At 45.1% G+C, this 26,832-nt stretch overlaps 1 protein-coding gene across 1 annotated transcript; it reads right to left on the minus strand.

Annotated features, from left to right (window-relative positions):
- Window positions 1-769: 769 nt before the first annotated feature.
- LOC115173529 (ETS domain-containing transcription factor ERF) lies at window positions 770-24,866 on the minus strand. The gene is made up of 5 exons (XM_029731704.1): window positions 24,216-24,866; window positions 8,980-9,214; window positions 6,905-7,017; window positions 5,060-5,949; window positions 770-4,956 (listed from the first exon to the last, which is right to left on the minus strand). Exons 1-5 carry the CDS (start codon window positions 24,235-24,237, stop codon window positions 4,396-4,398), a joined length of 1,821 nt encoding a protein of 606 aa, XP_029587564.1. The 5' UTR covers window positions 24,238-24,866; the 3' UTR covers window positions 770-4,395.
- Between the last annotated feature and the right edge of the window lie 1,966 nt (window positions 24,867-26,832).

A 26,832-nucleotide genomic window follows, 5' to 3' on the forward strand; every position in this document is an offset into this window, starting at 1 on the left:
GCTTCCCCGAGACAGTTGAAATTCTTCAGTTGCGCAAACCCACAGTTTCATCACTTGTCCGGGTGCCTGGTCTTAAGATGATCCTGCAGGTGAAGAAGATTGATTTGGAGGCCCTGGGCTGGTGTGGTTACACATGGTCTGTGGTTGTGAGGGCGGTTGGACGTACTGCCAAATTCTCAAAAACAACGTTGGAGGCGGCTTGTGGTAGAGAAATTAACGTTCAATTCTCTGGCAACAGCTCTGGTGGACATTCCTGCAGTCAGCATGCCAATTGCATGCTCCCTCAACTTGAGATATATGTGGCATTGTGTTGTGTGACAAAACTACACATTTTAGAGTGGCCTTTTATTATCCCTATCACAAGGTGCACCTGTGTAATGATCATGCTGTTTAATCAGCTTCTTGATAATCCAGCCACCTAACAGGTGTGGCATATCTTGGTAAAGGAGAAATGCTCACTAACAGGGATTTAAATGAATTAGTGCACAACATTTGAGAGAAATAAGCTTTTTGTGCATATGAACAATTTCTGGCATCTTTTATTTCAGCTCATGAAAAATGGGACCAACACTTTACATGTTGCGTTTATATTTTTGTTCATTCTATATCTATGACAAACACATTCACAGCAGAAAACGTGTCAAGGCGACATGAAACTTGCTCAAACAGTACAGCTAAGGAGGATGAAGTAGAAAGGCATTGCCCTGAAGTGACTAACTAATGTAATAAACTCATGTGTAAGTCCTCTATTAAAAAACACAGACACTTGTCAATTTTTACCTGTTTTAATGAACCCTGATTACAATTTAATTACAAATAAGGGGTGAAAAATACAAGAGAAACAGAAGGTACGCTTCCTCAAGGCATGGAGTCTCATCTCTCAGTTTGAGTGTTAAATAACCGCTGAGAAGAGTGAAAGAGGAGAGAGAGGGAGGATAGAGGGAGATGGTCACCTTTCAAATAATACATTATCTTTTTCCTCACAGTCCTCCCAAAAGTGAAAAATAATATATATACACAAGACCCAAAAATATTTCAAATCAAAGGTAATGTGATAGGATTATGTGAGCCCCTCTTTTCCATGTGTCCACAATTACAAATACAACCAGCTTAGTTGAAGTTATAACTACTATTTTAGTTCCGATAATAGTAAGATGGAGGAGTTGTCATTGTCTGGAAAATACGTACTGAAAAATAACACACTAATAAACTCATGAGATTCAAATAGCCATGGAAAAGAGGTAGGCCCAGAGTACAAAATAATCAAATAGTAAATCATGTTAATAATAATAATAATAATAATAATAATGACAGTAATAATACATTTTGAAAAATAAACAGCAATGATGATATTGAGGGAAAAGTATCAACATAGTAGGAAAAAAAATGAATGGTGATTTAATTTTTATTTCTAAGCAACAATTAAGGCAGCTGTCAGTTACAGTGCAAGGCGGGACAAAAGACTAGCTGGGTGGCTAAAGGCATCAGCATGCTTCTGTTTGACTGGTGCCGAACCGAATGACTTGTGTTCGCATACTCCCTTAAAGACATTCGCTTGAAAAACAAGAAAAAAAGCGGCAATAGTACGGTTTGTCCATTTTGAGACGCCGTAGCCAGTATACACTTCCTCAAAATAGTCAGAATAATTCAAGAAATATGTAATTAATTGACGTTTTTGCAGAGAAAAATCTTAGTCGCGCAATTTTAAACCTAACTAAGTGGGTGCAGTATTTCTAAACAAAACAAATTTGCATGAAAATGAGTTGTCTCTCCTTGAATGACAACTAAGACTTTATTGAAGAATCCCTACTGTTGACCAATCACCGAAGAAGGGGCATAGACTTCAGCTACTGATGTCGGTTTGCTTCGAGAAAAAATGTAATGTGCCCGAACACCCGAAAAAACCTTACCGAAGTCCAAAACGTAACAAAATGTTGTCATAATGTATCCACAAACTCTTCTGAACGGTTTCTGCTGGGAAGCATGCGGACGCCTTAAGGCAACGCCAACAGCTGCTTAGACACCCACTCACGCCACACTAGCGCTATGAACAAACTCTGGGCAAGTCTTATTTTGGCCTGGATCTTGTTGTGTTACCCAGCTGGAGGGGCCTAAACGCAGTAGATGACACCTGCAAAGCGTCTTCTCAGATTACGGGAAGTCCCTCTCCGAGGTTTTGTGATGTCATATCCCGCGTGGGCGATGGTGGTTTCTCTGGTTAAGCATCTACAAAGCCAGAGGGACTAGTACAGGGGTGGGAAATCATGTCGCTAGTGATGTCACCTTCCTTTTACTCTAGGTTAGCCGCATTTACGCATTACACCCCTCTCAGCAGACCAGGTAGGTCTACCTCACATATGTACACACAGGTGGTGGAGTGTTGCTGATGCATTCTCCTAGTATAGTTCATGGTCCAAGACAAAAGGCGGGTTCAGTAGACCTCAAAAGGCTCCTAGTCCCTGTGTTCCCAGGAGCATTTGGGGTGTCGAGAAGGAGTGAGCCTGGTCGTAAAGCTAAGGTTCAGGGTCCAAGATCTAACATTTCTCCATTATTTGTTAATTTACTGTCCCTTTACACCCACCACCCTTCAACCCCCAAACAGAATACTTGCTTTTACATTACAAATAGAAACGTGTTCCGATTCCTCTTGCACAAGGACCCTTTTCAATGCCGTTCCACAGTCAAGAGGGGCAAGGAGAGAAGAGGGCTCCCTCATACATGCCCAACATATAGTTACCATTACAATTCCTGATTCATGTCAAATTATACTTTTTTTGAAATATAACATTTGTATTTAATATATTCAAATAAAATATGTGTAGTATTGGTTTTAGTTATTCAGCATCTGTTTCTTAAATGGTACTAAAAAAAATAAGGCAAAGTGGCAATTCGTGTATGCAGTCTGTTCCCACGCCACACCAACTCATTTCAGTACGGTATGCTCTTGAGGCTTCTACAGAGTGTGTGTGTGTGTATATGTTTGTGGGGAGGTACCGTTTGAGTTAACAATGAGAAACTTGTTTACATGAGTGTGAATGTCAAGGAACAACATTGTGTGTGGGAGAGTGTGAGCACATTATTTGGCAGGGGTAATTCCTTTTAAGTCACCTGTCAGTTTAAAAAAGGCACAATCTCAATTTGTCCGGTTTGTTCATTAAAACGGGCAAAGTTAAAATGTCACTAAAAAGGCTTTGTGAAGTTGCCTGATATCAGCTCGGTACTCGCATTCATGGTGTACTTTCTTGGGGAGGGAGGGGAAAATCTAATAATTTCAGTCCCAGTTCAAGAACATTGTATATACAGAGGTACTTCTAACCCTCCGTTCACTGCAAATGCCCCACCGCATCTCCCCAAATACGGTCCTTTTTTTCTTTTGAGGCACTCTCTATGGGAGAAACAGGAGCGGCTTAAATGAGGGGAAAGGACGAGACCTCTAAGATAATATTTCAACACCATTCCAAGCGCGGACTAACTACCTATTTCCTCGATCCTCTCTCCTTATAAGATTGTGCAAAAGTCTTGTAGGGTCCCCAAAAGCTGTCCATTAAGGCCTGGTTGGGTTGGGTATGGCATTGTTGCCATGGTAGGTGTCAATCAACACTTGAGTGACAGGAAGGCCATAAGAGACGGGGGACGGGCCTCCAGTCAGTCCATCCATGTCCTTTATAGATCTGCACGCCATTATGGTTTTTGTCCCTACGCTCAAGTCTGGGGAGAGACGATTATCAAAGAGCGTCTGGTGAAAAGGAGGGCTCACTCAGACAGAAATTCAGTCTTAAGTCAGTCCCTGTCGAAGAGGTTATGATTAGACATATGCGGACAAGGGGGTCTCTGTTTTGAATCCTGAGATCCCTTCCCAGTCATAAAAGGTGATGGAACAGTTGACAAGAGTTGGTACGAGGTCCCCGTCAAGACAAGCACTTCTGTAATCTCTTTTCAAGTCTGTTGAAGATAGAAGGCATTGTCATGATGTCACCCCCCCAATGTCAGCAACATTAAGGTCCGTCTGGGAGAGTGGGTCTGAAGGGACTCTCTCCCATCTGTTTTGATGCAACATAAAAGGCTAAGGAGCTAAGGGCATTACTGGGAGGAGATGCTGAGGGGAGATGGAGGCACCTTAAGGCAGCGTACAGGTCTAAGGGATGGATCCTGGATCTAGGCCCTGAAGGGTCTTCTGTTTAGAGGGGATATCTAATGGCCATCCTTAGTGTCTCAGTCACAGCATGTTGAGCTGTGTGTTAATGTTCAGTATTAAATCAGTTCAAAATGAGAGTAAAAAAAGCCTTCCGCACAGGCACTTGTGTATATGCGTAAGCTTGGTTATATGAGTGAGTGTGTATGTAGGTACGGGCATGAGATCGTCTCTCTGTGTGTGTGCGTGTGTGTATCCCTGCCTCAACAGGCTCCATGGTTCTCCAGAGACAGCTGGGCTGTGGCTCTCTGCAGCTCGGAGCTGGCCCTGCGCTGGGCCGGAGGAGCACCCAGACTCATGGACGGGCTTCTCCTTGGCCCCTCCCCATTCTCTGACTCCCTCCTTGCCGGCTCCTCCACCACCTCCTTCTCCGCCCGCACTTTCTTATCCTCGGCCTCCTCGCGCTCGCCATCGGCCTCCATCTTCTGGTCCTCGCTCCAGCGGCGTTTGAAGCGCAGCTTGAGGGGGATACAGAGGGTGCCGCCGGGGCTGATGGGAGGTCCCTGGCCTGGCTCGCTCTTCAGGCCCAGCAGGGAGGGAGTCAGAGGGCCCATGGGAGGGGCGGCGGGGGTCTTGAACACGTCCTCATCCAGGTCGTCAGCGGCGATGGCGCCCAGGTTGGTAATGGCAGTAGGGGCGGTTCCATTGGTGGGATGAGGGGGGGTGAAGACGTCGCCCTCGTAGTCGTCGAGCAGCTCGTCCTCCTCGCTGATGTCGGTCACCTCCACCTCCTCATCGGACTCGATGTCGGAGATGGGCTCCACCTAGACAAGAGACAACAGAGGAGTCATTGATGAGCACATCTCTTTTTACATTAAACTGGGGGTTAGTCAGGCTCACCTTGATTCTGGTTAGTGATTGGCTCACCTTGATTTTGGGAGGGCCCACTGAGGAGGAGGAGTTAGAGAGCAGCCCTAAAGCAGCGTAGGAGGAGCCTAGGCTGGAGGAGGACCCACCGGTAGAGGACGCGGAGCAGTCCCTCTGTTTACGCCCCAGCGGAGGCGGCTGCAGCTTGAACTTGAAGGGCGAGGGGTGGTGCTCCTCCCCTTGATGGTGGTGCAGCGAATGGGAGTGGGGCATGGGCGGGGCATGGTGGTGGGCTGTTATGGGCTTGTCAGGGGCGGCAGAGGGCCTGTGGGGCTGGGGGACCACAATGTTGGGGTAGTGGAAGAAGGCTCTGGGGCTGAGGTGGTAGTTGTAGACGCTCTGGTGGTGGGCCTGCAGGTAACGCTTCATGTCGTCCGGGTTGAAGGAGAAGTGGGAGCCCAGCATGGGGCTGAGGGAGGGGGACGGGGTGTAGGGCAGGTGGGAGCCAGGGGTCATGGACAGGGCCGGGGACAGGGTGGACCCCAGGAGGCCCCCAGGGCCCGGCAGGGGGGACACAGGGAACGGAGACATGGGGTCACCGTGGACCCTGTGGCCGGGCGGGGGACGGCCTAGCCCGCCGGGTCCCCCGTAGGCACGGAACAGCGAGTCATGGGAGAGGCGGGGGTGGAGGAGGCCGCGGAACGCCCGTTCAGGGCCCACGCCGCCACGATCTTCACCCCCCACGCCTTCCTCCAGCTCAGAATTGGTGGAGGTGCCGTCGCTGCAGTCGGAGACAGAGCCGCGGCCCATACGGCGGGCCACGCTGCTGAACACGCCCGGGCTGCGCAGGTCCTCATTGGGGGAGAGCACCTCGGACGGGGTGGAGGGGGGGAAGCGGAAGTGGCTGCCCCCGGTCGGCACGGGAGGGGCGCTCTGGGGGACTCCCCTACCTAGAGAGAGAGAACAGGACAAGTGAGTTAGAGAGGGTAGGAATGAAACAGAGAGCGAGCAGTTAGTGTGAGGCAATAGGTGACAGAAGGAGAGTCAGAGCCAAAGTGAAACAAAGTCAGAAAAAGCAGGTGAGTGACAGTAAAAGTTACTGTGCACAGAATCAGAGAGAGAAAACCCACTGCTCACACTGGCCACGTGTTACATTACCCTTTTCTGCCCTGCGATACCAAATTGTGGAGCACAACAAATTCTTGGCATCCTCGCCCGTGCCAAAATGAAATATTGGAAAGTCGTTCTTTTTGCCATCACAAATACGAGTCGGGTAGCTCCATTTTCCTAAAACCGCTGAGTGAGTTAACGTCGGAGAGGCATGGGTGTGTGTGACCACTATATCAAAACATGTCAAAACCCAGACCACTTCGCATATGGAGTATAATAAAAACTCCATGCAACAGCTATGTCACATGGTATCAGGCTTCAAGTGTGCCCTATTTACACTGTGTGGCTGTGATTACTGCCCCAGGGCTTGAAAAAAAAGAGGAAACACTTGGTATGAAGCATATAAACAAATATGCGATATGCAAACATCGCTCCACTACATAAACCTGATGGAGATGGATGAGTATTTTAAGCATTTAGTGCACGTCATTACCTGTCAGTCATTGTAGCCGTTTCCACAACAAAATGGCGCTAGTGTGCGTTAGGCTCTTAGGCACATTAGGGATCTGTACCGGCGTAGCTAGTCTTTAATACATTTATAATTGGACAGATACATAAATCAAATCTCCCAACGATCAGACGTCAGTAAATGCGTATGAGGACTTTATGGAAATTCTTTAAGACTTCCAAAATGATGGGACACTTACAACGTACTCATCTATAGTATCCTTAAAAAACTGTGCCAGTGATGGTCTCCGGGTGGATTTCCAACCAGACTAGAGACAGAGTACTGACCAGAGCCCATGTCGATGAAGGGGTAGTTGACCAGCACCAGCTTGTTGAAGTTGAACTTGTAGGTGAACCTCTTCCCTTTGGTCTTGTGGAGGATTCTCTTGTTGTAGTAATATCTGTGGGGGTCAGGGTTTACACGGTTAAATAAGGACTAAATACATTCAGTGGTACACAATGACAACACATTATGTGGTCCTACTGAGTGTGATACACAGACCCCCCCCCCCCCCCAAAAAAAAAGACATGCACTATCTATTACTATGTAATTGTGTTGCTATTTATCTAAGGCCGGGGTTTCCAACCCTGTTCCTAGAGAGCTACCCTCCTCCAACCACAGTTGTAACTAACCTGGTTCAGCTTATCAACCAGACAACTGGAATCAGGTGGGCTAGATTAGGGTTGGAGTGAAAACCTACAGGACGGTAGCTCTCCAGCAACGGGGTTGGAGAGCCCTGATCTAAAGGGTATCATTATGTGCAGTAACCATGACAATACCAAACGTAATGAGCACACACACACACTGGAGAATAGTAGGTCTCTCTTGCAGGATATGGTTCACCTCAATGAGACGAACCTTTACAAAACAATGGCCAAATGAACACGCAGGGACTCAGTCTAAGGACTTCTGTTGCACTAGGAGTGGAAGGAAGTCCTCAGCCATTGTGGCCACTGAACCAAAAAGGTAGCTAGCTCTTGCTCGTTCACTGCTGAACCTCTCACGCTGGCACAGTGAGGACTCAATGGATGAAGGGCCTCTTCCGATTGCAGTGGCTACCACTATGAGTAGAGGGCTCCCACCTACACACGCTAAATGGCAGTGATAGGAGGAGGCTGCCTAGCGCTTACTTTGATATAGATGTGAAGTGGAGACAGGTTTGGACTGGAACGTAATGTTCACGGGCGCAGAGAGAGCACTCGAACACGTGGGGGAAAGGCCAGGAACACACACACACACACACACACACACACACACGGTGAATGACTTTACTGGAGTTGACACACGCAAGCGCACACACACAGAGAGAGAGAGAGAGATGAGAGAAACATGCAGACACACACAAGGGCTCAAGCTTGCTCTACGGTGCTTTGAAGAACAATTGAACTCACTTCAAACAAAGAGCTAACGTTACTACTGCCTCTATGACACAGCTTTAAAGTACATTCTAAACACTAACACACACACACTCCGTAGCCCAAGCAGCCCCTAAACCGTAATGAGGGAAGAACATTGCCATATTTCAATTCCTTCAGAACTTAAAAGCTTCTTTCATTGAAGAGTTTTATGACAGAAGAAAGTACCATAGACGTTAGGTCAGACCGGTCGAGGAGACTGGTACACCATAGAAACAAACCGCCAAGGCGCAGATGGGATGGAGGAGGACTGGCAGAGTAAGCAGCTGTGACGAGTCATTGGTAGGATGAGCACTATCTGACCCACACCAACCTACGACATGAAGGTGACGCTGACAAGCCAGTGTGTGGCCAGCTCTGGCTGCTAAGTGTGTGACAGCCAGAGATATGCGTGTGATGTGTGTGTGTGTGTGCGTGAGAGATTGAGTGAGCGAAAGAGAGTGAGAACAGACTGCGGACTAAATAAAAGCTCTCAGCTTCCCACGTGTGCTCTGCGGCGTGTGTTTCTAAAGACAAAAGTTGTCTAAATGAGCGGCCACGTTAAAGCGAGGGACCTTGGCGTACATCCGAGAGCAACAAGTCGTGATGAACCGCGCTCCCACTTTCTCCTCTGTTCTCCTCCCTTTCTCTTTGAAAAACAAACGGTGGGGGAGAGAGAGCCACTCCAGAGCTCTCATTGGTTCTGGCCCGTCTTAAACCAGCTAAAAACAGTCTTCTAATAACAGCGATTAGTTGAGTCCGGTGCATTAGAGCTAGGCTGGAGCAAAAGGTTAAACACACTGTAGCTCACTATGACTACAGGTTCCCCCACTTCAGGTCTGTATTTACACAGGTTTGTTACACTTAGATTAAATCTCTTTTGCAAGAGAGACCCCGTTCACTTCATTTCTTCATCCTACAATACCCAGAATCCCTAAGTCGAGTCGGTAGTTGCTCCCCTTTCTTACCTAAGCGCTCTGCTCAGCTTGTCGTAGTTCATCTGCGGTTTGCACTTGCGGGCGCCCCACAGTCGGGCCACCTCTTCGGGGTCCTTGATGACAAACTCTCCGTAGTCGCCCTGCCAGGCGATGACTTCATGGTACTCCTCCTTCCGCAGCAGCTCCAGGATGAAGCACCAGAGCTGGATCTGTCGCGAGCCGGGGCTCGACTCGGGCTTGTAGGCCCAGTCGGGGAAGGCAAACCCTGGGGAGGGGGGAGGAGGAGAAAGGGGGTTAGATGGAGGTGTAGTGTTCAAATGCTGGGGATGGTGGAGCGAAGAACAGCGGCAACAGGGAAAGGCTGGTAGTGGAGAGTCGACAAAGGGTTTGTGAGTCGTGGGTTTGATCTCCAGGTGACAGGTCACATGTAGATTATTGACCAAGTCACTTTGGATTAACAAAGAAAGAGTCTTACAGAGCTGTACTGGGATCAGTGTTCAAAAAACAAAAAAAGTTGTTTTTTTGGGGGGGCGGGTAAATTTGTTTGAGTTTGAAATCAAAGCTGTACAGGCCTGGTGCTTTCGTATCAGTTCCATGTTTATCGTTAATCAAAACGGCCTTGAGTATGAAGACAAAATAAAAGCTAGAACGAGCATTAGACACATGTGAGGACAGGGAACGCAAGTATGTGTTTTAGAGATGTAGGTTGTGCTTAAAGACTCAACACCACTTCAACACAAGGCCAGGCAGGGACATAAACCACCCCCCACACACACACACACACACACACACACACACACACACACACACACACACACGCACTAACACACACACCTCATTAGGACCAGATGTGCTCTAGGAAGCAGGCCGAGAAACCGCCCTCAGAGAAACACATGGGCACAACGCAACAGATAAAACCACACTGCGGTGTACATACCAGAGGTATTTATGTTATAACAGAAAACAGAAGGACATCATATCTAGAATACTAGAGTAAACACCGAGATAAGAACAGCAATACCGTCAACTGGTACCCTATTGCCCCATTGAACCACCTGTTGAGCCAAAGTCCACAATTGTCACTATAAACCGTCATTCCAGGTCAAATGCTGCTGCACCAGAGGGACTTCGGCGCCCATTGTCACTAAAAAACTCTTTGTGTGAAGGAAGGAAGATTCGATTTTGCGAGTGGCCCAGTTAAAAGCCTAACAGGCTAAACCATTGAACTCCTTCAATTGTCTCGTCTGAACTGAACAAGACAGTGAATGGTTCTGATGGCTATCCGATGCTTCACAGCTCCTAAAGCATAAGCGTATAATTCCCACAGCGTCGACAGGAGCGGCCAAATCAAATGGCGCCACATTAGCGTCTGTGCCACTTGGGCAGATGCTGGTGAAGCTGGTGTCAAAGCACATGTAAAGCCCGGCAGGAGCAGATAAAATGAGAGCGAGTGAGCAAATTGAACAAACAAACACACACACACACACACACACGTTCAGAAAAGGTAAAGTGGGTGCATGCGTGGGAGCAGAGTGCTCACACATACAAATAGCAGCAATGCCCACTGAGCGTGCGTCAGTGCTGACTCATGGCCTCTTCTTGTTTGTCATTCAGCTTTCACATGGAGCGCGCCTTTCCCCTCCGCGCTGCCATCCCTTTCTTTCCCTCGCTCCCTCTGACACCATTGCTTAGCAACAGGAAGTTTTAGCTCTATAAATAAAAACACCAGAAACACAACGAACATAAAACTGTAATTCAATTAAAAAGGTATCTAAAGTTCAGAAAGTGTTTGGGGGGGGGGGGACAAACAGGCAAAAGACAAAATGAGCGAGGGAGGACAGAGAGAAGGCAGCATCACAGGAAAAGAGAACAACTTGTCATCTGTGGTTTCACTGATGAAAGGTCGCGGTTCTGCTCTGCTGTCCCTTAGCCGACACAGACATTCATCGTAGTGTCCGTCACATACAGCAAATCTCTTAACTCAAGTCACTGACACTCACAACGCTGCTCCTCCCTAGACAGACACAGCATAACAGCCATTACAAGCCCGTCTTCTGCTCTGCTGTGCTCACTACCAGTGGTGCTGGTGGGACTGCTGCTGATCCTGCGGGTGACAGTAAACTATGATAGAATTACACACGGATAAACACGATCATGGTTACGCGCCATAACACACATCACTTCCCATGTGTGGTGTGCTGATACCTGGGAGAGTCATGTAGCGGGGCCATAATGATCCAACGAACATCAAGTCTATGAGGTCAGTAAGAAGACACAGTTTTCCAACCATTTTCCCTGGGTCTCTAAGGGAAATAACTGAAGGAGTAGGGACAAGAAAAGTGCATTTTTAGGGCTACCACAAGAGTGTGTGACCATTATTCGAGGCACCTGAATTTCCCTTCCAACAGAAACATAGGATCTCTGAACGAGAACCATTTTCATACGAGGATTTCAATACGGCTACTTGATGTTAGCGGCCCTATGACGTCATGTGTTTATAATAGTAGCTTTAAATAACAGATAGTCATCGCGTGCATTGTCCTGAACGCCTGCTGGTCTGAGACCAGGGCCTCCGTCGCCTCTTTTTCACCATGTTCCCTCCATCAATTCCCCCCCCTTTCCCTCCCTTCCTCCTATTCTTTGCTGGCTCTATATTTAGCTGGAGGAAAAGGTCAGCCTCCGTCTGCTAGTGACGGCTGCCTGGACACAGAGATAGGTAGGAGGGGGCACGGACTTGTTCTCCGAGTGAGTAGTCCATCACCACTGGACTGCCCTCCATTGAATTTCAACGAGGACATGCCACGGTGCATTGAGAGGGTGAACACACACAAATAAAAATAAAAAAACAAGGTAAGTGCTAAAACTTCTTGTAGCTAAAAAGGTAGACGCTAACATTGACTCATGCTAGCCTGAGGGCTAATAGTTCCCTATCCTAGACATGGCCATCAACACCAACTCATGAAAGGTTGCTAGAACGAATCCCCGAGCCGACAAGGTAAAAATCTGTCGTTCTGCCCCTGAACAAGGCAGTTAACCCACTGTTCCTAGGCCGTCATTGTAAATAAGAATTTGTTCTTAAACCGACTTGCCTAGTTAAATGAAATAAAAAAATGTCAAGAGTACAGAGGGAAGCATTAACAGTGAGACAAGGAGGGGCAACTTAAAAACCCAGGAAGAAGACAGAAGAAAACAGATCAAGTGTAGGAGGGGCTAAGGACCCGGGTAGGAAAAACACCCTGATGTAGATCAAAGAGGCCAGTCAGAAATGCAGGTGCACCACATGAACTTTCACCCCTCTCCCGATTCTAGAAAGCAACTGTTTACATAAGAGAGAGAGAGCGGTAAAGGGAGAGAAACATGAAAAACTAAAATCAGCACAGAGTACTGTGAAAGAGACCAGAAGAGAGATCGGAATATTTCTCTCTGGCTGTTAAGTACATTATTTTTAAAAAACTGTGTATTAGGCTGTGTGGCCTTTCCAAAGATATAAGGCACAAAGGGAATAAGCTATACATTGGTTGTGTGTTCTGTGTGTGATTGGCCCCCTATGCACTAAGCTCTGGGATGTTTATGCATCCAGCAGCCACCATGCAGGTGCACCAGACCCCAAGCAATGTAGCAGCCAAAAAAAAAGACAGGGCGGTGTGGTGTTGTCATGGCAGTACCTTCACAAAGACGCCACTCCACCACACGGCAGACCCTCGATATGTTACCTTCATCTTTACATCAACAATTGCCAATGTCAACGCCACCGAGATGAAAGCAAGTTAGAACACGACGGTGGTTGGACAGTCGTAGGGGCTGGACTGCGACGGTGTAATGGATCCCGAGGTGCGCCGGCCAACTCTGCCCAGACAGAAACCAGACGCGTCTTGGGGAGTTCCGCGCAGTGCAAGCTGTGATTAAAAATCAGCCTTAGATGGTTAGACAGGGCGCGTGTTTGCGCCAATTTTCCTGCTATGTGAGGACTGTCGAGTATGAGTGCCTTGTCCCGTGCAGAGGACACAGAGCCAGTGTCTATGAGCACGCCTGTGCAGGCCCTGATCAGTCTCCACGCTCAGCAATAGATCCCTGGGACAGACGTCCTAAATACTAGTCTTGGAAACCTGAGGTTAGGAAATGGAGTTGATCTCCATAATAAACTTGATTTGTGCGTATATTATTAGCAACTAATACAACACTCATAATTCACTATAAAGTATTTGTTATAATCTTTGGTAAACCTCAACCAATTTGAAGACTTGAGTAGGAATTGCTTGACCCTTAACACTAGAACCGCTAAAGCAGTCATTTGGAATGTATTAATCTGGCATTTGTAAAGTCATGCCCCCTTCCATTTTCCTAAATAAGTCTCTATAACACACTGTCATTGTTAGAATCTTAATATCACAAACAGAACTGGAGGTACAACCTGTTTTAGGATGGCATGTCATGTTTTGAATGGTTTTCCGTTGTCCCTCCTCCCAACAGTAGGGCCTGCTCCCCTTCTCCTGGAAGTTGGAGACGCCGTGCCAAGTCGATAATCACCCTGATAATTGCCTCGAAACGGAACCAAAACTAAATTTCACACGTAACAGATTAAATAAATGAAGTAAAGTATGATAGGGGAGAAGGGGGAGAATAGGTGAGTTGAAGAGCGAGGAGAAGCGAACGATGTAATTATGTAATCACTAACTGTGAATGAAGAACATTCTATTGTATTGACCTATTCCAATTATAATCTCTCAAATGGTATGTACCCTATATCAGTCCACTGAATCTAAGCAGCCTTATCGGTATTCTCGGAGTACACAGTGAGAGCGTGCGTCATTTACAATGGCAACAAGACTAAGACAAATGGATGCAGATGCTCAGTTAGAGGTGCTACAAAATCGAAATGAAAATGCTCAGAGGGTGGGGAAGAAATGAATCATGACATCTCTGATAATTATTCTTGATTCTGAGCCCCCCCCCCAAAAAAAGCCAGAACGGTGCACACTGAGCAGCAGGCCTCAAATTTCCCCGCAGCGTCGCCCGACATCGCCGTGGATGCAACCTTGTGTGGCCGTAATGCCCCCCCTAAAAAAATTCCATGTCTTGCGGCCAAATTGGCCGTTATGCCCTTGGCCTGAATATAATAATTATAATTCTCATCTCCTGGCTGCCAACCGTTGTGCTCCGAAGCTACCTCTCACTTACATTGCGCTCTCAGATATCTCAATTCTTCTAAGGCAATGCCCTGAGAAGGATCGTGTCCTTCTCAGGCATCGCAGCTCCGAAGTACAAGACATACACATTGGGATGCTACAGCACGCATCCTTCTTATCGAATTCCCGAGGTGCACAATGATGTTAGAAGAACTGTCCACATTTACTTTTCCTCGGCCAACAAGATGAGTAACGAACAGAAAAATCACTAGCCTGCGTCAATCTACTATCCCCCATAGTACAAAAGTTTAGTTAGCCTATCTATTCTATTGGTCAGCTTGTCGTTACGTGACAAAAATAAAGATTCCAAACAGACTCTGGGTCCATTGCGGGACGATAGATCCCAAATTCATATAACCACTGTACATCAAACAAACTTTTAAAAGCAACGAGTCTGATGTAACAGATCAGAAAGTTTCGTTTAAAAATGTTGATAAACTATTACTTCTTCACATTATAAGCACAGCAATGCGCACACGGCAGTAGGCTACACACGCAAATGTTCCAAAATGCAATTTGCGAGAAAACACGCTTCTCAAAAAGCCCACCGCAAATGCGAGCGGTTTCATGTGACAGAGACAAAAATATCCTTTAGACATTTAGGAAGAGGGCAGACCTAAGGATGTAACAACTACCACGTGTTAATAATATGACTAGGATTGACCATGGCTGCTGGACAACAAAATAAAGTCATTTGAAAACCAATAGAACGTGAGAGAAATAGCCTACTGGCTTCAATGGCACATGAGGAAGTGTTTCGTGTGGACATGTGAGGCCGTAGCCATTATGCATTTATCACCTACACTTCGACAGGGAAATGATTTATCTACAAAGGTTTTTTTTTTTTTTTTTACATATATATATTTTTTGAAATATATTTAAATTGGCTATTTTGGTTAAAGGCCTTGGTGCCCTGGCAGATGGCCTTGGTGCCAGATTGGGCACCTCTTGAAGGCCAAATAGCCTTGCCCCTAAAATCACAAAATTCCAGACCTGCCGAGCAGGTGCCCCCGCCACCACCAAATGAAAGCCACCACCAGCTTTGGTTGTTTATGTGGCATGCTCCAACTGATGCTATTGCGTGAAGATGCTTTACTTGGCTGACAAGCTGGCAATAATTGACTTTTTTTTTTTTACTGCTGTCATAATCAACACATTCATGATGATGCCATTATTGCTTTTGTGCTGATTTTCAGTATTAATCAAGCACACTTGGCGCTTATAATGATGTTTAGGCTAAGTGAGGTTGTAATCATTTGACCACGTGTCAAAGAGCACATTTCTTGGTGGCTGTTATTATATTTTTTATAACAAGAAGCTCTTACCGCATTCCAACACATATGCTTTCTGTTTCATTGTTGTAACAATGGCACTGCACGAATAAAATGTATTTTACACTTTATTTGTGCAAAGCTGTCATCAAAGCAAAGGGTGTCTACTTTGAAGAATTTGTTTAACACTTTTTTGGTTACTACATGATTCCATATGTGTTATTTAATAGTTTTGATGTCTTCACTATTATTCAACAATGTAGAAAATAGTAAAAATAAAGAAAAACCCTTGAATGAGTAGGTGTGTCCAAACTTCTGACTGGTACTGTATATATTTATAAACTGGGTGGTTCGAGCCCTGAATGCTGATTGGCTGACAGCCGTGGTATACCACAGGTATGACAAAACATTTATTTTTACTGCTCTAATTACGTTGGTAACCATTTTATAATAGCAATAAGGCACTTCAGGGGTTTGTGGTATATGGCCAATATAGCATGGCTAAGGGCTCTGTCCAGGCACTCCGCGATGCGTCGTGCCTAAGAACAGCCCTTAGCCATGGTATATAGGCCATATACCACACCCACCCGTGCCTTATTGTTTAAATATATATATAGCCTACAGTAACATACTAATGAAAATGCTATTGTGTTATTTGAAATATATATATATATATATATATATACTCCAATATTATCAAAGAACTTTAGAAACACAGGCAAATTATTATTTTTGCGATAGCATATATGAAATGTATTAATTACACTGTTAGAATGTTGTAAGTCAGAATGACTGCTCATTCATTTGAGGGGGGGGGGGTCCCTCGAGGGCCAGCGGTTCTAGTGTTAAGAGGATGGTAGAATAGCAAAAAAAATCCACTTGAAAGGTATTTGCACATCCTTAATCTAAGCTTTATCATCCCATTGACCGTTAAGACCGCTGTGAACCATGTGACTGAGTAGAGAGTAGAGGCAGTGACCTGAAGAAGACCTGGAAGTGATCAGGGTGGACATGGAGGGGTCGGCTGGGTGAGCCGGGCTTAGCGCAGGCTTTTCCCTCCATGCTCTGGGATGGTACTAACAGGGTAATGTGCAAGACCCCTGGACAAAATCAGGTCATGTCCAAGTGAGAGGACGACCATGTGTTGTCTAAATCCCCACTACTCCAGAGAGTAACTCTGCCTACAGAAAGTGGGGCATGCTGTTGAAAGAAGTCAGCTCTGATTGGCTTTTTCCTCATAGACAAGCATCCTTGCTGTGACTTGGACATGAGTCTATCCAGAGGGCAGTGGTCTGAAAGTGGGTTCTGACTGGTCAGTCCAGACAGCCTCCCAGTGGGGTGGACCAAGATTGGCCCGTTCGCACAGCTGGTCCTTTCAGCCCACTGTGGGTGACAGACCGAGTCAGTCGTCTGGGCCCAAGTCACTGGTGGTGGTACAGGGGCCTGGCTTCTGGTGCAGGATATTTGGTGGCAGACTAGGGATCACTCCATGGGGAGAAATGCAAGTAAGTTCCACTGTCTTAACTCTTCACACATCTCAGTCTGTTATATCTTATCCCCTGCTCCCCTGTTATTTGTCCTATAATTTGAGGCACACAGTTTATCTCCTGGCTGTCTTCAGATTCTTATTCTGGATCATTCTGCGAAGGAGGGAGATGCAAGGGGGGGGGGGGGCACTAAAGTCTTATTCTGAATTCAGGGGGATCCAGGCATAGCAGTGGGAAGTAGGGGTGCTGAGGGTGCTGCATCCCCTGAAAAAAGAACATCGGAATAAAAAAGTAATACTTTGTTTTTGTTTAGAAAGAACTCCCAAAAGTAGCGCACTGGGCCTTTACTTCCTGTATTAGTGGACCTGTATAGCTGTCTGTAGGGCGGGCAAAGTTATTTTTCTTGAAACCCCCTCCCAAAGTCTGCAACAAAAAAAAGCAGCACCCCCACCTCAAACATATTCCCGCGGCTATGCATCCAGGCAGCACAGATTAGAGGTCTGGCCTGTGCTCTGTTGGAGGCAGACAGAACTTTGGCCTCTGTAGACAGCAGCAGTGTCTGGCTTCTTCTAAGCCAATTCTGTCTCTTCGATTCGTCAGATGGCACACGCTACAAACTTCACTCAAAGACGTATGAAATCTCAGGTTTGTGAGTTCGCAAAAACACCAAGACTTGCAGGATGATGGGAGAGATTCTGGAAAAGTAACAGCAAACAGAGCAGGAGAAAGTGAGGGGGAGTGAGAAAGGTGACATGGAAGAGAGGACAAAGAGCTAACATTGAGACATTCAGAAAGTCAGTGGGAGAAAGATCAAGACGTAGGCCTAGACAGAGCAGGAGATCAAGGAAATGCAAGCGATAAAAAAATAAAAAAGTGGCCAGGGTGGGTTAACGCAGTGGAAAGGGGGCTGGAAATGGCCGGAAGAATCAGAGAAACGGATAGATTGCCCCGTTTACAAAGTTCTGTGTTGAGGTTAGGTCTCCAGACAGTCTTTACTTTCATTTCTCTCCACAACCACAGACAGCGGCTGATGACAACTTGGTGGCTCCAGCTGTGAGATTAGCGCACAGTCGACATCAGGGCTCCCTCCCCTAACCGACGGCTGTCACCACAGCCCAGAATAAACCACCAAACCAAGGGAACGAGATAAATCAGTCAGAACTGAAGCTGCCAATCTCTTCACTGACGGCTAATGCATCTTTAAATTTTCCATCTTTCCATAGAGACAAAAAGTCTTCATAGTCATTAGTGATAGTTGAGTCATGGTGGCAGTACACTGTGCTTTCACTCAAAGTCCTCTACTCTGAGACCTCTCATGATCTAGAACTAGCTTCAAATTGACTTGATATTAATACCCAACAGATAGGTTATTTGGAAGCATTTTGCTGTAATTTATTTGCCGTGATCAATATCAGGGCATCATTAATGATGTTTACACAAATCGGTCTCAGGCAGCCTGCATATAGGGGTAACTGTAATGTCATCACGTTGTAAAGTCCATGTTTCAGCAGAAACAAACTCAATGGCACCAAAGCCCGGCCGTCCCGTCTACAGTCAGCCGTCAATATCAGGGCACCATTAATGATGTTTACACAGATCGGTCTCAGGCAGTCTACATACAGGGTTACTGTAATGTGTAACGTCGTTAAGTTGTAGAGTCTGTTTTAGCAGAAACAAACTCAATGGCACCAAAGTCCAGCAGTCCTGTCTTCAGTAAGCCGTTCGTTCCACCTACCCCCAAAAAAGAGGTATTTTAATCTCATGACAGTCTTCATCCATAACCGCCGGTTACACGGTCATCGTGCCAGCCCTAAATGTAGGCTGTATGCAAATCATCAACTTCAGGAAAGCTACATTGTTTATTTTAGTGGGGCATGCAACACATCTACTTGTTTGTGATTGATGAAAGGCTCTATGCAAAAACACTAGGCCCGAGGTGGTCATTTTAACCATCTCAGTGTTCACATTTTCCTAATTCGGTTAAATCCAAGTCCTAATCGCATTAGCACTGGATCCTCCTCAGACTAAATTGGGCGCGTAAAAATATAAGAGGGAGTCAATGTGGCGTCACCACAAAGATGGCAACCAACATCAGCACTAGCGTGAGAATTGAGAGTGTGCTGCGTGTGTCTGCGTAGTGGGTCTGTGTATGTAATGCAACACAGACGTCAGCATTTTAACTGGTATGTGGGGGGTCCGGCCCCAGTAATAAACTGTTGTGTGTTCAGCATAGAACACATAAATGCAGAGTAAATCTTCATTACCCCGAGTCTAGCTCTTGTACTTACAATCGGTCTGATAGAAGTTAAATAACTGATCTTAAAAAAGATATATATATATATATTTTTTTTTTTTACGAGCCTTGGTGACGTTCTGGGGGGGTTCTCAGTCGAGTTAGGGAAAAAAACAAATGTGCCGCTCATTTAACTGTGAGCTGTGGTCTCTGGCTGTAAAGCTTACCAACTGGAGAGGAGACTGAGGGAGAAAACAGACATACTGAAGGAGTTTTAATTAAACCTCCCCTGATAAGATGGAACCATTTGATGACAAACAGGAACAAGGCTGAGATTCCCTTCTGTTCTGTCACGGCCTGTAAACAGCTTCCCTTCAGATTTCTCCTTCTTCACACCTTACCTGCTTTGATCTTGCTCTGGTGAAGAATCGGGTGCAAGTCGTCACGTTTGTGTGAAGTAGCGTGAGAAAGGAGGGGTCCACGCCGCAGCGTTCTCACCAGTTCAGCCTTCACACACGCCCATGTTCAAGGAGATGCACTTTAGAATATCACAGAGTACACCACTAACACAAACATTTAGTTTGAAGTAAAACACACTACCACACACTCATGTGGAAAAGCAAAAGCCGCAGGGATTCAGAGCGAGTTCTGACAGACACCGGCGAGACAAAACCTCAGGGTTCCCACCAAACCCAGGGCTGGAGCAGACAAAACACCCAGGCTGCTCCCCTCCGTCCACAAGCCACAGGACAGAGCAACCTGCACTTTTGACAGCTTGGCTACACACTGGGACACAGATGGCCATGGGTGAATGACGTGATGTGTTAATATTTTGTCCAAACAGTACTTTCGCATTAAAAACATTTTACTAGAAAAACTGTATGTACAGATCTGTTAAGCACCAAATATTATACTTTGTAACTGATATTTGTCAGACATTTTGGTCACTTTGACACAGTGACTAACACAACTGTACCATCTGATTAAGTGAAGCCCCAAGGGCATTGATGGGAACATTTCCGCTCAGAAGAGAGAAGTCAGCATATTTATGCTTAATATTCAATTCTGTATTTTAGATTAGGGGTTTGGTAATGATTTTGAAGATTTTTAAAACCTTATACATAATCTGTCCTTAAACCTTGTGACATAGTACTTGACAAAGTTGATCTTTCACTGATAAGGCCTGTTTCATTTAGGCTAGACTTAAACCTTCAGAATGTCAGTTGAAGACCAAACGGCTAGATTTGAAAGCAACAACAACAAAAAACAGTCTGTTCAACCAATTTCAAATGGGGTAGAAAAAGTGCACCACGTAAGCCTAAGAATTCATGTCGTTCTAGAAAGATATGCTTATCTTCGAGAGTAAAATGGACCCAAGTTGACTTAAATTGGTTTGGTCACATCAAGCTCCTTCTCAGAGTTTGTGAAGAAGGCGGAACCTCTGCATCCTGTCAGGTGTTCACAGATAGAGGCCCTGACATGTTATCTGCTCAGCGGCCCGACTATTTTTTGGTTCCACTTGGGCTACCCTGGCGTTTCATCTGCACGGCAGGAGCCTTTCAAGCATGGAGCCGGGTGGGGGAGCAACCCTACTGTAGTAGTACAAATAGTCTACTGTATTCAGTGGGTAATGAACTGTGACGCGTGCCTTTGTTTTACCATTATTACCTGGGCCTGGTGTATTTTCTTTTCCTCACGGTAGAGGTAATAACCAAAGCACATTTCCAGGAAAAAAATATCTTCCCGTCATCACGGGTCAGAGTACGGAGTTCACTTGCGATGGTGCAGGTTGCCAATCTGACGACACCATCATAACCTGCTTATTAAGGGTTTTCAATAACATTGATCCATTACTTGGTCAGCTAGGCCTAGTCAACATGTTGGGGATATGCTGTTGAGAAAGCTTCTCTTTTATAGCCTAGGCCAATTTCAACCCACTATGCTTACTAATTTGCTTTCCTGACCGTCATGTTGTTGAAATGCAAACAGGAACAATGTTGAATATTCCCACTGACAAACATGAGCACCCCCAGCAGCCACTTGCAGTGGCCTGTGCAGGCTAATTGCTAATGTGTGGGTCCTTTCACTTCGTACACTGGAGAAGACAACAAAAAGTGCCCGGCTACAGCTGTGACGTCGCACATGTGGCGGATTGTTGATATAATGAGCAACACAAGTGGAAAATTAGGAGCTAGCAGCCCAGACTGCTCACATCCTGGTAGGATGCGAGTGGAGTGTGACCCATAGAACTGGAATCCCAGTGCCGTTGACAGATGCCAAGGCACCTTTGAGCTGTTTCACCTGGGCCAGAGTCAGCCAGGAGCGTGCAATGTTCAGAATGGAACAAACAGATGTACTATAGGCCTATACATTGGACTTCAGTCTCTATCATGTGGATTTGAGAGCCATGTAGGCCTACGTGACATTCTATAATCTACAACATAAATATGTGCCTGAATACCATTGCCTATTGAGAAACAAATTCATGCTAATGATATTTTCCTGGAATGTTGGCATCAGTCTACATGACAATACTAATGAAGAGTAGCATAAAGTAACTCCCATACAGCATAATGATCCAGTTATTAGACAACGGAGTTGCTACACAAAGATGTGGGAGGACAGCGGCTTAGCCTACAAGATGGATTCCCGAGATGTGAAGCATTCAGGAACAAATTGAACCAATGAGTGCATGCCATAAAACTACTTAGGAACACTAAATCTGCCCTGGGGGTGTACAACTGCTCCTCCCACAATCTCTCTTTTCAGAGGAGTAAAAGATACCTGGATTCCTGCATGTTAGAGGATCCTGGGTGGGTGCTGACTGAAGGCCCAAGGCCACAATACCATTTGGTGTATGAAAACAAAATCCCCATTTTACATTGACCCTTCAGCTTCCCAGCTCCCACATCCCGTATGTAGGATACCTCGCACCTGGTGTCCATACTCTTCAAAATAAAGTGTAATATTTGCAGTAATATTTGCAGTGTGACAGGATGCGTGTTTGTGTTGTGGCAAATATAAAGCAATATCTCCTAGAATTCCAAATAGGCCTAATTTAAATCCCACCATTTTCTGGTTCATTAGACATTACAGGACAACTCAGAAATGTAGTTGTTTATGGGAAAATAGTGTGTGATCAAGCATAAATGTTTTTTGTGAGTGTGAGACAAATTGTAAGCCATGTCCCAAGTGAGAGGTGTAGCTCAAAGGAGGTGGGGGAAAAGGTACACCTACATAGAGCAGATATTTCTAGCCAGCCAACTCATATGGAAAACATTCCCATACTCTAAATAAGTTATTTCATGTGTGGGTGTACCCGAGACTAGGGGGAGGGGAATGGAATAATCCGCTAATGGTTTAATGCATGTGAACATGATTTCACTGGCAATGCACTTATTTTTATTCAACCAGAGTGGGAATCGATCTTGCCAACTAGACCTACTCAGAGTGTGATTGCGGCACACAATTCGGGCCGTTCTTTATACTTCTATTGGTCCATTTTAAAGCTAAGACTCCAGAAAACAGGGGGGAGACACCAGTACAGTAGGTGGTGTTAATGCACCATAACATTGGATGTCAACCGTCGATAAACCCCACAGAAGAAGAAGAGACGAAACAGGCAGGGGCGACACCAGTAGCTAGCTAGGACACCGGTAGACAGTGTCCTTCACCGAGCACTGCTTTCCCATAGTTCTGTTTAACATTACAGCGAGGGCAGGTGCTAGCAACAAGTACTAACATTACTAAGGACACCAGTAACTAGTTACTAGGACACCAGTAGACAGTGCCCCCCCCCCCCCATAAAAGTTGTGTCTGAGTTGGGGTGGCAGGTAGCCTAGTGGTCAGAGCATTGGGCCAGTAACCGAATGGTTGCTATTTCGAATCCCTGAGCTGACAAGGTAAAAATCTGTCATTCTGCCCCTGAACAAGGCACTGTTCCTAGGCCGTCATTGTAAATAAGAATTTGTTATTAACTGACTTGCCTAGTTAAATAAAGAAAAAAAGAAAAATATGAATTCAACCTCATTATATCCAGCACCATATCAGTGTCTACTACATATGTGAAAATTGCACGTTTATATGATGTGGTTTAAAAATATAAAGATCCCCCCAAAAATGTTTCTCTGACATCACAGGGTAGGATTAAAAGTTAAGAAAAAAGGTGATTTTCAAAGCCTGCAACGTTTCTAGTCAGAGGGTGGGTATTTCTTTCCCCCACGTCATCGCGAATCTGTGTTTAACTTAATGTAATCGGCTATAACTTTCTTTTTTCACATTATATGTGTTTCTACAAAACGTAGAAATGTGCAGTTCACACATTATGTAGACATTGATTTTGTGCTGGAAATAATTAAATGACGTTGCGGTGGTTAAATGTTAAATGTCGAATGAGAGTCCTGGCATGCCCAACTAGCAACCCTGGTAAATAGTTAAGTAATGGAGAAAAAAACAATTAATAATAAACAAACTTAATCAACAGGTCTGTGCCCGTTAGATAGCGTAAGCAAGGTTGCGTTAGCTAACACTAAATGTTACTCGCCAGGAATGTCCATTTTGGGGGAATTGGTTAGCTAGCTAGTCAAATGTGGAAGTTCGAAAGTTGGTTAGCTAGCTAACTAGCTGGTATAATAGCCACGTAAACTTAGCTATCAGACACCGATACAGTAAGCTGTTTGTTAACCAATAGACAGTGGTATGAGCAAATGGTTTTTCGTGGTTATTTTACAAACTTTCCACGACGAGTTAGCTAGCTCCGCTTGGACTCGAGTAGGAAATTGCGGCAATCAGCTAGCTAATTAGCCTAGCGCCCTAGCCTATCTAGGTTTTCAAAGTCTCATTACGCAGAGTTCTTAAATCAGTAGTTATTTACGATAACCATTGGTCGTTGTTATCACACAAGGGTACATAATTACAAATGGATCATTTTTTCATTACCAAATGATCCAGTTGTGATTGTGTTGTAACGTGAAACAATAACAACCGCCAGTCGAGCGCCATAAAGTATCAAGCACTTCCAGTGGACAACAACAGGAACACAGAGTTCTATTCGGACAATAGTTGGTCCGCAATCATTATCGTAACTTACCCGTGTCCCCCGGGGTTTTCATGGTGACTCTGGTCAATTCAGAAAGTTTCCCGTTTGGTTGTTAGTTAGCGTGGTATTGGACACCCCAGCCTTCGTTGTTCTTGACAAATTAAAATCGAAAAATTCCTCGCTGGTTTGAAAACTTTTCCGTTTCTAAGCTTAGCCTAAACCCCTCTGTTCTCATGCGCTCTAAACCCCCCAGGCCCCCTACTGTTCCCTAGTTACTTTTGAGCTCCTAACTTTATTTTGTATTTTCTTTTTCACAAACCGTTGAGACGAATGTTGCTCTAGCTTTGTATAAACCCACTCGTCAGCACTGAATGGCGTTGAACTTTGAGTCCGTCGTGCTGATAGTGGGGGAATGCCTTGTAACACTGTTATAATTCTTTAGCTAATCAGTTTAGCCGCATTAAAATGTTGCATGGTCGAATCTTCCACATCGTCATTCCAGCAGTCAAAACATCGCATGAAAAACTCTCAATCTGAGTATGGAATCACGTTTTTTTTTTCTCTTTCTACAGACTTTTATTTTTCCACTCACTCCGTATTCTCAACCCCCAGCCCCCCTTCCTCTCTAGGGGTGTCGTGTTTCGCTCTCCCTACCACACGGGGCCGCCCACGCGGACCTGGGAAGGAGCTTACGCCTACTTGCCATTCGCCTGGTTGGCGTCACTACACCACACGACGTTGCCGTGGAGACCCACCGCCGCCGGTAATGTTGACGTATCGCGTTTTGCCGCGAATATGTAACCGCATCAAATCATAATCAGTGATTATTTGATAGTCTTCCCACGTAGTTTACTGCAGGGTTGCCAGGTCTAGCTGAAATGTGTAGGCCAATGACTATACTCAAAACATGCCAACAAGGCCTAAAAACTAGACAAAATGTTTCGCAGCAAGAGAGGAGCTGCCAACTTAGCCAATAAAATATTTTTCCAGAAAGTTATCGAGCGAATTATAAAGGAATCTCGATTTAACTTCTAACGACCTGAGAAGCAAAATATATTTTTTTTTTCATAAAAATGACTAATAAAGGAATTGGAATTTGTCGCAAGAGAAAAGATCATGCGCTATTTTTATGAAGGTTAGGCTATTTTATGGCAATTTTGTTGTTATTCTGTGGAGGATGTTAAAACTACAATCCGTTATAAATGGCATATTTGCGAGATTGACTTGTCGTTTCAATAGGCATAGGTTAGGCCTACTGACTCAAATCTGGGTTTATGATTGTAATTACATTTGGCCATGGTTTGGTTAGCGAGATGCAGGTAGCCTATAGCCCTTTTAGGCCTAATGCAGTTTACTTAGTTCAAATTGACAGACTAATTTATTCAACATGAACAGCCAGGCGATTTCGAGGTGCTTTTAAGAAGTGCTTCCTTTGCCCAATATAGGCATCTGGAATAGGCTATGCTTGCATATGCTTGTCAATGTGCTATTTGTTGTTGCCTATAGCCCAGTCCGACTGACTGTTACCTAATAACATTTGATTTGAAATTATTTGATTTCTAACAGTTGATCAGCAATTGCGATAGAACTGTGACCATGATCACAATTGATAACTTCCAATTTCATTAATAACTAAACATGGCCATTAATAACCGTATTAATAAAACAAGACTACAACAACAATAAACTGAAGCTATAGGCTATTTATTAAATCAGTTTGCCCGCTCTAGGTAGGCTGCACAAGTGGCACAAATTGATATGCAATGACTCCAGTGATATCGTCATTTCAACATATTTAGTGTATAAAATGGTAAGCTACAGTAGCCTATATAGGTATGGAAATTAATAGGCTATTTGATGGCCAACAGATGCAAAGGTATCATTCTCCACATTTAATGTTTTTCATTGTGGATTTTTCCATATAACAGAAGCACACGGGGGACTTCCATAACTTCCATTTCAAAATTCCACTCGTGCAGCGCTCGAGACACAAGACATTAGAATGCGGTTTAAACCACCCCGAGCGATTTTTTCTAGTGCGCTCTAAGAGCCCCTTGAGTCATTTTCCTGTGCTTTCTTGCCGTTGTTTATTAATGCCCATCAGTTATAGCACATTAATATGTTGTGTTGGAAATAGGTGTCTGCATAATGACAATCTAAATAGCTTGCCAACAACTGGTAAAAATTTGTCAAAACGTGCGCACGTGCTACTGTCTCCTCTCACGCCTCGATCACACTAAAATGGTTTTCATTTTGGTACACCACAAGTACATTCATTTCCAATGGAACGCTGCGTTTGCCTTGCAGGATTGCGTTGCAGAGGCAGTTGCAGTGCGTTCTGTGTGGTGCATATGTTGGATTTATCGAAGTATGAGTCAAACTGTATGGGTAGACGGCTTGACAGAAATGGTAGCAGAAGGTGAATGTTGAAATTGTGAGGACACATAGCTGCAACAAACACTCAAACTGGACAGTTTTATCTCAATCTCTTCATTCAAAGACTCAAAAATGGACGCTTACTGACAGTTGTTGCTGCTTTGTGTGATGTGTTGTTGTCTCTACCTTCTTGCCCTTTGTGCTGTTGTCTGTGCCCAATAATGTTTGTACCATGTTTTGTGCTGCTACCATGTTTTGTGCTGCTACCATGTTGTGTTGCTGCTATGCTGTG

Source organism: Salmo trutta, chromosome 34, assembly GCF_901001165.1.
Source record: "Salmo trutta chromosome 34, fSalTru1.1, whole genome shotgun sequence".
NCBI classification, from domain to species: Eukaryota; Metazoa; Chordata; class Actinopteri; order Salmoniformes; family Salmonidae; genus Salmo; species Salmo trutta.

Bases quoted from the DNA above. Each gene is read 5' to 3' on its own strand.
- LOC115173529 (XM_029731704.1), bottom strand. From the start codon at position 24,237: ATGAAAACCCCGGGGGACACGG. The intron at 9,215-24,215 runs GTAAGTTACGAT...CCCCCTCCCCAG, and splicing joins GAAAACCCCGGGGGACACGG to GGTTTGCCTTCCCCGACTGG. The intron at 4,957-5,059 runs GTGAGCCAATCA...TCTCTTGTCTAG, and splicing joins TGGGCCCTCCCAAAATCAAG to GTGGAGCCCATCTCCGACAT.